The sequence below is a fragment of the Antechinus flavipes genome, chromosome 2 (assembly GCF_016432865.1).
Source record: "Antechinus flavipes isolate AdamAnt ecotype Samford, QLD, Australia chromosome 2, AdamAnt_v2, whole genome shotgun sequence".
Classification (NCBI taxonomy): Eukaryota; Metazoa; Chordata; class Mammalia; order Dasyuromorphia; family Dasyuridae; genus Antechinus; species Antechinus flavipes.
The window spans coordinates 579550877-579564090 of NC_067399.1; the positions used below are offsets into that span (position 1 = coordinate 579550877).

Below are 13214 nucleotides of genomic sequence, written 5' to 3' on the forward strand. Positions count from 1 at the left end.
TGGAGTGATCTCACAAAGAAAACTAAAATATATTTCTGGAAACCTCTACCAGTTTCCTCAACATTTCTTTTTTCTAACAACTGCTGTTTGGGTGGAAAAGAATAATTAAATTACTCCTTTAGATTCTCCACTTCATTTTTAATTACTTACAGTTGTGAATATTAAAGGGCATAAACCCACTTTTAGGTCATTGTCCTTCTGCATAATCAGTCTAATCCAGCCTTTTGACTTAACCTTCCAGTCTTTCTTTGTAGATCTTATAAGGGGATGGCCTAGAAGTTTATATTCCACTACAATTTCAAGATCTTATTAAGATAAACTATATCTAGTCAATATTCCCTCTGTTTTATATTTGTTGATTTTTCAGCCCAAAGTGTAAGATTTTACTATTACCTTTATTAAATTACATCTTATTAATTTCAGCTCAATGTTGTAGCCAGTTCCTACCATTTTGTATCCTGACTTTGTCATCCAGTGGGGTAGTTGTCTCTCCTAGCTTTGTGTCATCTGCAAATTTGATCAAAATGTCATACATGTATTATGAAGTTTGACTCTTTCTCAGTTCTTACTTTCCATCTAGCCTTGTACTGAAAAAACCAGAATTATGATTACTAAACCATTATATTTAATTTGGTTAGTTGATTTTTCAGTCAAAATATGGATTTGTGTTTTTCCATAGGTATAGAGAACTCTTGGTGAGGAAACTATCAGTGGAGATCAACATATGTTCTGAAACTTTGAAAGAGTTGCCTGGGAAACTGAGAGGTTAAATAACTTGCCCAAATTCAAACCACATATATCACAAGCAAAACTTAAACCTTGGTCTTCCCATGATCAGCTTTCTGTCTACTCAGCTATTATGTTGCCTGTAATGTGATTGATTTTTTGAAAGATTATAAAGATTGAGAGAGATACCAGAGAACTGAAGAAAAATTAGTATTGTTCCAAGTTTGATAAAGACTAGAATCTATAAACTATTGGCTGTTGAGATTGACTTCAATTTCTGGTGGATTTCCAGAAAATATCCTAAAGAATAGTTAAACCTGGAAGAAGAAGTAGTGTTCAAACTGCTTCATCAACAAATTATGAAAAACTAATGTAATTTTAAAAAACATTAGTAGAAGTCTGGAGTAGCTCATTCCAAGCATATTGGAATATGTTGGCTTTGTGTTTGGCCTTGTATTCTTTGTAATTTTTGCCAAAATAACTTAGAAAAAGGAATAGGTCCATCAGTCAATCAGCAGCCCCCACGACATCCTTTTCAAAACTGTAGTCAAACCAAAGCCAGGAGAATCAGTTAATGTTTTGTATAATAGGGTCTAAAAAGATCTGAACAAGCCACATTGTTGGGCTAAATCCAATAAGATGGTATTTAATGGGGGCAAATGTAAAATCTTACACTTGGATTCTAAGAATCTACTTCATAAATAGCAAGTGAAGAAGTCGTGAGAATACAACAGTCCATCTTTAAAATATCTTGTGATTGTACTAAAATAGCAGCTCAGTATCAAGAGTTACATTAACAAGGTCATCAAAAAAAGCTAACTTGTTCTTACTCTTCATTAAAAGGCATTATTTCCAACATCAGACAGGTGATAATCCTACTTCACTATGTGCTGTCAGACCACATCTTAGGTACTATTTTTAGCTCTGGGCACCACAGTTTGGGAAGGACATTGATAAACTGAATTGTGTCCAGTAGAGAGCATCTAGGAAATAAAGGGTCTCAGGATCATGGTGTATGATAGGGTAAAGAAACTGAAAACATTTCATCGGAAGAAGTAAAGATTTAGAAAAGGACACAGAATTACAGGATCATAGGTATAGAACCTTAAAAATCATTTAGACTATTCCCTCCATTTTGCAAATGAGGATACTGAAATCCAGAATAAGGTAGGGTTGTTATATGGAAGAAAAATTAGAATTCTTTTGCATTGAGATCTGTGCATGTATGTTTCCAAGAAGCAAAACTAAGGTTAAATATATGGGAAAAAATCCTAACCATGAAGTATCCAAAACTAATATTGGAGAAGTAAAGGTTTCCTCTTTATTCTAGATTTTCAGGCAAAAACTGAATGACCAAAGAAGATTCTTGGTTAGTTCCTGATTGGCACAGATAGCATCTGAAGCCCCTTAAATTCCAGAGCTATGATTCTGTGCTAGGAAAGTACTTTATAAAATATAAAATGCTGGCATACAAACGTGAAATATTATTTATTTAAAATTTAACAAATATTGAATGAGTTCTGTTCTGTGGAAGGTACCATTACCTATTTTTATTTTTATTATTCCACTTTGCAAACAAAGTACTGTATCATAGGCTCCTGAATTAAATTATGATCTTGGATATAACATCATTCATTAATTATTCTTTTATGCCTTTCACTTTTCTGAATTTTTCCTGTGTATATTAATTGGTCATTATGTGTTTTAATTATTGAATGACATTTATTCATCCCTGATTCCTCCATCCTGAGTCTATTATTTCCTATCTGTTTGACCTTGTAAAGCTTCAGTTTCCTTATTTGTCAGAGATGTGGAACTTGATAAACATTAAAATCCTTCCTATTCCAAAGTGTATGTTACTGTACATTCACAAAATCAGCATACTTCTTTAACAGTGGTAGGAGGGTACTGTAGTCACAGTCCAAACCGGTTTCTCCTTACAATAGTAGAGCTACAACTAGAAGAAACTCTTTGATCATTTTGAATGTGATGTATGTAATAATATATTAACTCTTGAATACTGCTTTATCCAGAGCCAGAGTCAGCAAACTATGACCAAATGGCCAAATGCAGGATGATTTTGTAGGCCATTGAACTAAAAATGTTTTTTACATTTTCAAATAAAATTTCACTGTATTTTAAAATGTAAAAATCATTCTTAGTTTACTGATTGTACCAAAAAAGACTTCTGATGGGCTTTGGCCTTCTGCTATTTGCCAATCTCTGATCTGGAGGACAGCTCTATAATTATTTAACTTCCAGTTTGTTTACTTCATCTGACATATGTGGTGGTGGGTTTTTGTTTTTTTTATAAAGCTACATATTGATTTTTAAGAAAAGAAGAGGAGGAGGAGGAGGAAGCGGAGGAGGAGGAGGAGGAGGAAATATGTTGCAGAAGGGAGGAAGGGTTGACAGCCAGAGCAGATAGTTACTGTTACTATTAAGCTGAGGCAGTTTGTCAGCTTTCCTGGGGACTTCCACACAAGTGGTTGAGTCATCAGGCTTTTTCTGGGGAAACCAAATCAATTCTACCACCTCTGGTAACCATTACCCTCTCACACACGCAATCTAATATACAGCCTGTTGGTTTCTTAATAACTGAACTTTTTCATTTTGCCCTAGTGGGTTTTCAGAAGTCCTCAAATTGAAATTTGGGGATTTTATTTTTTAACTGTAGACCATGGCTTTTTTGCTATATTTACTTTACGTATTTAAGAAAAACTGTATCAGGGAATATTCTAGATCTTTTACTACCAGAAATCTTTACATAAGTGCAACTTCTACTTGAAAATGAAATGAGCTAATCCATTCTTGTTAGATATAAATAAAAAACATGGCATATTATACAATGAGTGATAATGAATCAATGTTCAAAACCGTATAGCCTCTCTGTTTGTTTACTGGTCTGCTTGATCATGTTTAGGATCGATTAATTTGCAGTGGCCAATAAGTTTGGTTCTAAGGAATGCGCATCATATAATCTCATAAGGCATATATCCAGTCCTGAGGATGTGATGACTAAAGATCTAGTGAAAGGAATAGTTAGGAAATTAATAACTTCTTCAGTTAATCACTTTCAGAAACTAATTGTTCATTTGTTTGTGTCATGCTTGAACAAGGATGAATATTGAAGAAGATGTAGGAAAACTGGGACACTAATACATTGTTGGTGGAGTTGTGAAGTGATCCAACCATTCTGGAGAAAAATTTGGAACTATGCCCTAAGGACTATTAAACTGTGCATGCCTGTTGATCCAGCAGTGTTTTTACTGGGCTTATATCATAAAGAGATCATAAAAAAGGGAAGGAAACTCACATGTGCAAAAAATGTTTGTAGCAACCCTTTTTGTAGTGGCAAGAAACTGGAAATTGAGTGGATGCCTATCAACTGGAGAATGGTTGAGTAAATTATGGTATATGAATGTTATGGAATATTATTGTTTTGTAAGAAATGACCAGCAGGATGATTTTAGAGGCCTAGAGAGACTTAAAGGAATTGATGCTAAGTGAAATGAGCAGAAGCAGAAGATCATTGTATATGGCAACAACAAGATTATATGATGATCAAGTTCTGATAGATGTGGCTCTTTTTAACAATGAGATGATTCAGACCATTTCCAATAATCTTGTGATGAAGAGATCCATCTACATTCAGAGAGAGAGGAGTGTGGGAACTGAATATAGTTCACAACATAGTACTTTCACTCATTCTGTTGTTGTTTGCTTGAATTTTATTTTCTTTCTCATTTTTTTCCTTTTTGATTTGATTTTTCTTGTGCGACAAGATAATTGTATAAATATGTATGCATATATTAGATTAATTACTATCGTTTGTTTGTTTTGCTGCTCAGGCAATTGGGGTTAAGTGACTTGCCCAGAGTCACACAGCCAGGAGGTGTTAAGTGTCTGAGAACAGATTTGAACTCAGGACCTCCTGACTTCAGGGCGAGCGCTCTATCCACTGCACCACCTGGCTGCCCCGGATTAATTACTATCTAGAGGAGGGGGTGAGAGGAAGAGGGGAAAAATTGGAACACAAAAGTTTTGCAAGGGTTAATGTTGAAAAATTATCCATACATATCTTTTGAAAATTAAAAAGTAGGGGGCAGCTAAGTGGCACAGTGGATAGAGCACCAGCCCTGAAGTGAGGAGGACCTGAGTTCAAATCTGGCTTTAGACACTTAACACTTCCTAGCTGTATGATCTTGAATAAGTCACTTATACCCAATTGCCTCAGCAAAAAAGAAAAAGAAAAAAGAAAATTAGAAAGCTTTAATTAAAAAAAAGAAAAGGAAAGGAGAGGAAAAAAAGTGTCATGCTTTGGCTTTGTTCATCATAGGTAAATGTATAACCTGAATTTGTTTCTCTATTGCTACATTCATGCAATCTTGTAAAATCCCAAAGCTGTTTCATTTGTTAATGATGCTGATAGCTGATAATCAAGGTGTAATCCCATAGGTAAACAAACAACAACAACAACAACAAAAAAACCTAATTTGAAGTATAAACAGCATAATTCTTAAATTGACTGTTACTAACATTCACTATGCTTAAATGGTTTTGATCAAGCAGTTGTGAATTCTAGATTGTAACAAATAGCAATTCTATCCATTCTATCTTTTAAAAAACAAAAGGCATAGATATAAAGGGAGGTATTTGTGTTGTTTAGGAAAAAAATAATATATAATCAGAATTATATAGTTCACCCAAATCAGTTCCAATAGAGCAGTAATGAATTGAACCAGCTATATCCAGCAAAAGAACTCTGGGAGATGTTTATGAACCACTACATAGAATTCCCAATCCCTATATTTTTGTCCACCTGCATTTTTGGTTTCCTTCACAGGCTAATTGTACATTATTTCAAAGTTTGATTCTTTTTGTACTGCAAAATAACTACTAGGACATGTATACTTATATTGTATTTAATTTATACTTTAACATTTAACATGTATTGGTCAACCTGCCATCTGGGGGAGGGGATGGGAGGAAGGAGGGGAAAATTTGGAACAAAAGATTTGGCAATTGTCAATACTGTAAAATCACCCATGCATATAACTTGTAAATAAAAAGCTATAATAAGGTTTTATTTTTTTTTTAATTTTATTTTATTTAATAATAACTTTGTATTGACAGAATCCATGCCAGGATAATTTTTTTACAACATTATCCCTTGCACTTGCTTATGTTTCGTTTTTTCCCCTCCCTCCCTCCACCCCACCCCCCAAGATGGCAAGCAGTCCTATATATGTTAAATATGTTGCAGTATATCCTAGATACAATACATATTTGCAGAACCGAACTATTCTCCCGCTGCACAGGGAGAATTGGATTCAGAAGGTAAAAATAACTCGGGAAGAAAATCAAAAATGCAAATAGTTCACATTCATTTCCCAGTGTTCCTTCTTTGGGTGTAGCTGTTTCTGTCCATCATTTATCCATTGAAACTCAGTTAAGTCTCTTTGTCATAGAAATCCACTTCCATCAGAATACATCCTCATACTAATAAGTTTTTTTTTAAAGAATTATATAGTTCACTATATTTGTTAGCTATAAATCTTAATTTAACATTTCTCACATTTTCTCTTTTCAATTTCCCTTTCATTCAGCAATTACTTATTAAATGATTACTGTATGTGTAGCCCTGTGGTAGGTCTAGAAGAGATACAAAGTTTAGACAGGATGTGGTCTCTGCTTTCATGAACTTAGGATCTGAGATGCAAACATCATTATAAAAAAGTTTTTATTGCTATCTTCTGTTTTTATATCACCTTTAAGAACCTAAAGAACCTTTCAGGATCTTTCCCCTCCCTCTTCTTAAAGAGCTTGTTATTAATATAACAATATATTTTAAAGAAAAAAAGAGAAAGAAAAATCAGCAAAATCAATCACTGCACTAAAAATATATGCAATTTTCCACAGCCATGGACTTTCTACCTCTGCAGAGGAATTGGAGGAGATTTAGCTCTTCTTTGGGAAGGGAATTGGATCAAGAAGCAAATAAGTATTTATACTACCTGCTGTATGCCAGGCACTGTACTAAGCACTTTACCAATATTATTTCATTTGGTCCTCCCAGCAAATCCTGGAAGATGAGTGCTTATTATTACCTTCATTTTATAGATGTGGAAACTGAGGTAGAGGTTAAGTGATTACTCAGGGTCATGCAGCTAATAAGTGTTTGAAGTTAGTTTTGAACTCAGGTCTTCTTGATTCTAGACCCTGGGCTTTTTCCACTGAGCTACCTTGAGGCCATATTTGTTTTTTGTAATTTTGCAACATTCACTTTTCATCATTTTGTTGTCATTGCTCTTTCCACTTACATTATTGTAGCCATTGGGTATGTTATTTTCTTGGCTTGGCTTATTTTCTCTGTGATCTGATCACATATATTTTAGTAGGTATCTCCTCTAAACTCCAAAATTAAGGTTGCCTTTAGCATTATGCCAAAGACTTAACAAAATAACTTTGAAAGATTGTTTGATTATACCATCTAAAAAAGTCAAATCTTCAAGATGATAGTATGTTAAAGACATATCATTAGATAATTTCCATATACTAATTATAATTTAAAAATTGTTTTAATACTATATGTGATGTTGATGAAATTATCTACCACAGCTTGAAGTACTCTACATTATAGCCTATGAGAATCTAGGGTCACCTCTATTTACTATCAAGCATTGTAATGAAGTTTGAGGGCATTAAGATAACCAATCTAGGAACAGAATAGATCTATCATCTGAAAAGCAGCTCAAAGAGACTCATCACTTGAAGACTTCTACATGATCATCTTTTTAGCCACAGCAAACATAAAACTGTAGTTCAGAGGGATTGCAGTTTAAATCAGTAGAAAGAATACTCACATTGACAAAATTGTAAAACTTTTAAAGAATAGAAATGGGGTTTTTATAAAAGTAATAATGACTTTCTTTTTGATAACATAAAAGATAGGATTTGAGTTTTTGATATAAACTTATTAGAGCTTTCAGCACAGCCTTGCATATACATTGGTCCTTCTTTCCTCAAACATTTTCTTGCTTTACTATTAAGAAAATGATTATTAAAATGTTTTCAACTCAATTCAACGAACATTTATTAAACACCTACAATTTACAAGAAGTCTTTCCTGTTTTTAAGGACACAAAGATAAAAAGAAAATTGTATTTTCCAAACATGATTTTCTTCTATGGCCTATTTATCATAGTTTCTCTTAGCTTGTTACATATAGCAATACAGGCAATTAATTCCCTGTTCAGGTATTGTTTGTCTCATGCCTTTCCAGACAATGACAATATGTCATAGTATCTGATCACTAACAAAATGATATGATTCTCACATTTGCCTGATACATGCCTTCCAAAATGTTGTAAATTTTCCTGAGTTTTGCTTGTAATGTCCTATATTTATTTTTGTTTTTCCTCTTTAGACAAAACTTGCCAATGGCACCTCCAGCATGATTGTGCCCAAGCAAAGGAAACTCTCTGCAAGTTATGAGAAAGAGAAGGAGTTGTGCGTCAAATATTTTGAACAGTGGTCAGAATCTGACCAGGTAGAATTTGTGGAACATCTTATATCTCAGATGTGTCACTACCAGCATGGACACATAAACTCATACCTCAAACCCATGCTACAAAGAGATTTCATAACTGCCTTGCCAGGTATGTATACTGTTTTTTGCAAATTATACATTTTTTATGGGATAGGCTGTTTTTTAAAAAGAGTTTTGATAGTGATAATATCTAACATTCTGGTGGCTTTGATTCTTATCTGAACATTGCCTCATTTTAATATATATGTATTTTTAAACTTATCCCTTTTATCTTAGCCACTTCAAAACAAGAGTATAATTTAAAAATTAATTTTAAAATAATGTTTCTTTTATCCTCTTTGACCTTTTTGTATCCTCATTCACCAACCATATCTTAAGAAATGTTTTGCCTGGCATATCTATAAGCCGTCTTGGTTTCAAGTTATATTTGTTATATATTAATAATTCTTATAAGTTTGATCATCAACCAGTATAAATTCCAGGATTGAATAAGAAACATTTTTAACTGAAAATCTGATAAGGATATCTCAGGAGTCTTGTTATGAAGTTAAATATGTAAACTCTAGGTTTACAATCTCAGTGTGCTTAGTAAACAAATAGCTATTGAAAAACTATATAAATATGGAGGCTATGAGAGTCTTGGAAATTTTTTTTTCCTTTTGTGCTAAGTGCTTAATGGTAGTAATCTAGTATACTGGAAAGGCATTATTACTTTGGAAAATGATCCTCTTAGGTAAATATAAAGATTGTGACTACATTAAAATCAATTCTTAAAGAGAAACTAATATTGAAAAATTAATAAATTTAAACTACATTAAAGAATTAATTACTCTAAAGAATCTCTTATATGAAGATGTTTTTCAACCCCAAAAGTTAAATTTTATCAAATATGTTTTAATAACATCTTGAAAGTAAACATTGTTATGCTTAATTTGTAAATTTATCTCTCATTAAATAGAAAATAAATTCTTACTGACTTTCAGAATTGGTAGCATTAAATGCATTTGATTGGTGGTTGATTTTGAGCACGTACTTGCGTATATGATCCAGAGAGAAAAAATACACAAAATAAAGCTTAGTGTACTCTTTCTCTTATTTAGTAAAAATTTGTGTCTGAGGGAATTGGGAAAAGAGGAAGCTCTTCTGAACTATGAGTCTTTAGAAAACTTCTGATGTGATCTGTAAAGAGAAATAACTCTGAATGTCTGTCTCACTTATGAATTAGAATAGCAGCCAAGAGAAGGTTTATTAGTTCAATCTTGCTCTTTTATAGGCAACTATTCTTCAGAAGCCTCAGTACATAGGATTGAATGAGTGGTAAAGAATTTTAATGGCAAGGCCTATCCAGTTTAAAAACAACAACAACAACCCTAAACACATATAAACACTGAATATTCTTATACTTATCCTATAAATAGTCACTGAGATGCTGCAAAAATTATTGTTCAGTTTGTTAAATATCTATTGTGGGCCAGGTACTAAGAGTACCTGGGGAGCTTATGTCCTGTTTGATTCTTCTCAGTGGTTCAGTGATCTAACGCATTCCCAATAAATTGAATTGAAAATGACATCTGCATCCAGAAAGAGAACTATGGAGATTGAATGTAAATCAACACATGTTATGTTCACCTTTTTTTTTTTTTTTTCTGTTTCTTCCCCTCCCCTCCATGGTTTTTTTCCTTTTGTTCTGATTTTTCTCTCCCAAAATGATCCATAAAGAAATGTGTATTTTAAAAGTTAATATACATGTATAACCAGAAAAAAATAAAAACAATTTTTTAAAAGAGGTTATGCCCTAGGAAAGGGTAACAACAACAATAATGATAAAGATAAGAATGTGACATTTGTATAAAGCCTTAAAAAGTGCTAGGGAAATCAAAAGTCAGAGGAAAGAGGGAGAGCATTCCAAGTAGGAGGACCAACTGGTACCGAGAGGGAAATAGCAAGTAGCTAAGTCATTCACAGCTGATCATCCTACAATATTATTGTTGCTTTGTACATGGTATATTTTACTTTTCATCAAATCATATCTTTCCAGGTTTTTCTGAGAGCATCTTGCTCATTTTTAATGGTACAATAATATTCCATCAGAAGCACATAATCACAATTTTTGTTCAATATCCAGTTCTTTGCCATCAGAAAAGAGCTGCTATAAAAATTGTTGTACATATATGCCCTTTTCCTTTTTTTTTTTTTTTTTTAATCTCCTGAGTTTAAATCTGGCCTCAGACCTTAGTAGCTATGTGACCCCAGGCAAGTTGCTTAATCCTTTTTGCCTCAGTTTCCTCATCTCTAAAATGAGCTAGAAAAGGAAGTTGTAATCCACTCCAATACATTGAGGATGTATTCTGATGGAAGTGGATCTCTTCTATAAAGAGAGCTAATTCAGTTTCAATTGATCAAAGATGGGCAGAAGCAGCTACACCCAAAGAAAGAACACTGGGAGATGAATATAAACTGCTTGCATTTTTGTTTTTCTTCCCGGATTATTTATACCTTCTGAATTCAATTCTCCCTGTGCAACAAGAAAACTGTTCGGTTCTGCACACATATATTGTATCCAGGATATACTGTAACCTATTCAACATGTATAAGGATTGCTTGCCATCTGGGGGAGGGGGTGGATGGAGGGAGGGAGGGGAAAAATCGGAACAGAAGTGAATGCAAGGGATAATGTTGTAAAAAAAAAATTACCCTGGCATGAGTTCTATCAATAAAAAGTTAATAAATTTTTTTTAAAAAGTATGAGAGTGGGGGGCATAAGAAATTTGGAAAGAAGAGACTAACTTATAAAGGGCTTTGAATGCCAAATAAGATTTTTCATTTGAACTCTGAAAGTGATAGGAAGCCATTGGAGTTTGTTAAAAGTGGGGGTGAGGTAAAACCTGAGTTTAATCATGAGTGAAAAAAGTAAGGATGTTCAATAAAATAGGTACTTGAAGCATTCCTACCAAAAAAAAACAGACCTGAGCAGACTTTTTGCTTTTCAGTTACCAAAGACAACAGAAATAAAGGATAAGTAAATAAGTAGAGGAACCAATGAAAACACAGTCTACAAAATAAATGACCCTGAAGAGTTGGGGGGAGAGAAAGGAAAAAATTTAAAAAGAGAAAGACAGTTATGCGGTTATAACTGAATAATATCTGAGGAGACTATTAAGAGATTTCTTTCTGAAAGTATACAAGGAGACAAAAGAGTGAAAGTGAAATTTAAATCAAATAGAAATATGGTGGAAAACCAAGCCTGAAACATGGTCTAACCCCTCTAACCACTAACCTATAAGAGAAACACTTTTTTTTTGTTGAACTAAACTGCAGAATGGGAGGGTGTGTGAAAGGAGAAGAACATAGAAGGGGAATATATGTTGTACCCTAAACAAATCAAAGGTTAACAATAAAAGGAAAATAACTCCTGTAGTTTCTCAGGAAGAAAGTCTATAGAGAATGGATGAGGAACAAAGGGAGGGATTGAAACAAGTAAAAGAAAGGAGAAAATATGGTTTTATTGAAAGTGAAGAATGCTCCTATGACAGGAGAAATAATTTTTTGGAAATGGGGTTCTTAAACTGGGTATAAACTAAAATTAAAATGGAGTATAACATGATCAGAAAATAAGTGTGACAGTTGATTGGAGGATAGGCTGGACTGGGTTTGAGAAATGAAGCCAGAAGACCAACTAAAAACCCATTGCAGCACTTCCAAGTATGAAGTAATGAGGACCTGTACCAAATTACTAACAATCTGAGAGAAAGGCCACATACAAGAGATGTTATAAAGTCAGAATCAATAGGACTGAATCAGATAGACTATGGAGGTGAGATAGAGTGAAGAATCAAGGATGACACCAAGATTGTGAGCCTGGGTGACTGGGAGGTGTCCTCAACAATAACAAGGAAATTTGGAAGTGAAGAGGTTTGAAAAGAAAGATAATTAGTTCATTTTGGGTCGTGTTGAATTTAAAATATCTATGAGGCATCTAGTATGAGATGTTCAGTAGGCAATTGGATATGTGAATTAGAAGGTCTAGGAGAGATTACAACTGGATAAATAGATCTAAGAAACTTCAGCATAGAAATAATAATTGTGAAGCTATAGAAGCTAGAAAATCAAGTGAAATAATGAGAGAAAAGACGAAATCTCAAGCCAAAGCCCTGTGGGTCACCCACATTTAGCAACATGACAAATAGAAGATTCAACAACAGATACTGAAAAGGAGCATGTTAAATAGCTAACAGGAAAGAATAGATCAAGTGAAGGTTTTTTGAGAATAAGAGAGAGACAAGGACATGTTTGTAGTCAGGAAAGCAATCAGTAAACAAGGAGAGATTGAGCATAAGAAAAACACTGAGACTAATGGAGCAATCTACAGGAAAAAGGAAGATGAAATAGGATCACTTGTGCATGTTTTCTTCAAGCGAAACAGATGAAAGAGAAGATGATGGCAGAAAGCATCATAATGATAATCTAAAATGAGGAAGGGAAAAAAAATAACTTTCAACTTAGGGTTTCAGGTTTTTTTTTTTTTCCCCATCAAATAAGAATCACGATTCTTAAGCTAAAAAGATGTAGGGATCAGGGTTTGAGCAGGAAGTATTACCGAAATTCAGGATAGAAAGTATTCTAGAAGAAAAGGATAATTTCATTATCCTTTCATTTTTAGTTATTTACTTCTTTTGTTTTATGGTGGTATTAAAATACAAAGAAACTATTTTTCTGTACATACTTAACAATATTTACAAATTCATTGAACTATTTCCCCACTTCCTCCCCTCCACTAAAATTTATTTCCTAAGATGGAAGGAATTTGCCTTTTTAACTGTGCTTCTGACCTGCACTTACACTTCTTAAAGAGGGCATACCTAACTTGGATCTGTATTTTTTCTATCTCTCTCACTCCTTGCCCAAATACAATACAAAGCACACTAACCCTTCTCTC

At 33.5% G+C, this 13214-nt stretch overlaps 1 protein-coding gene across 10 annotated transcripts in view; it reads left to right on the plus strand.

Moving 5' to 3' along the window:
* The window catches only part of BTRC (beta-transducin repeat containing E3 ubiquitin protein ligase), a 190852-nt gene that overhangs the window by 146965 nt on the left and 30673 nt on the right, over window positions 1-13214 (plus strand). For all 10 annotated transcript variants that reach the window (XM_051981257.1, XM_051981250.1, XM_051981253.1 and 7 more), the window contains one exon: window positions 8156-8387. In XM_051981257.1, the coding sequence (XP_051837217.1) occupies window positions 8156-8387 (232 nt within the window). The remainder of the gene's footprint in view (window positions 1-8155; window positions 8388-13214) is intronic.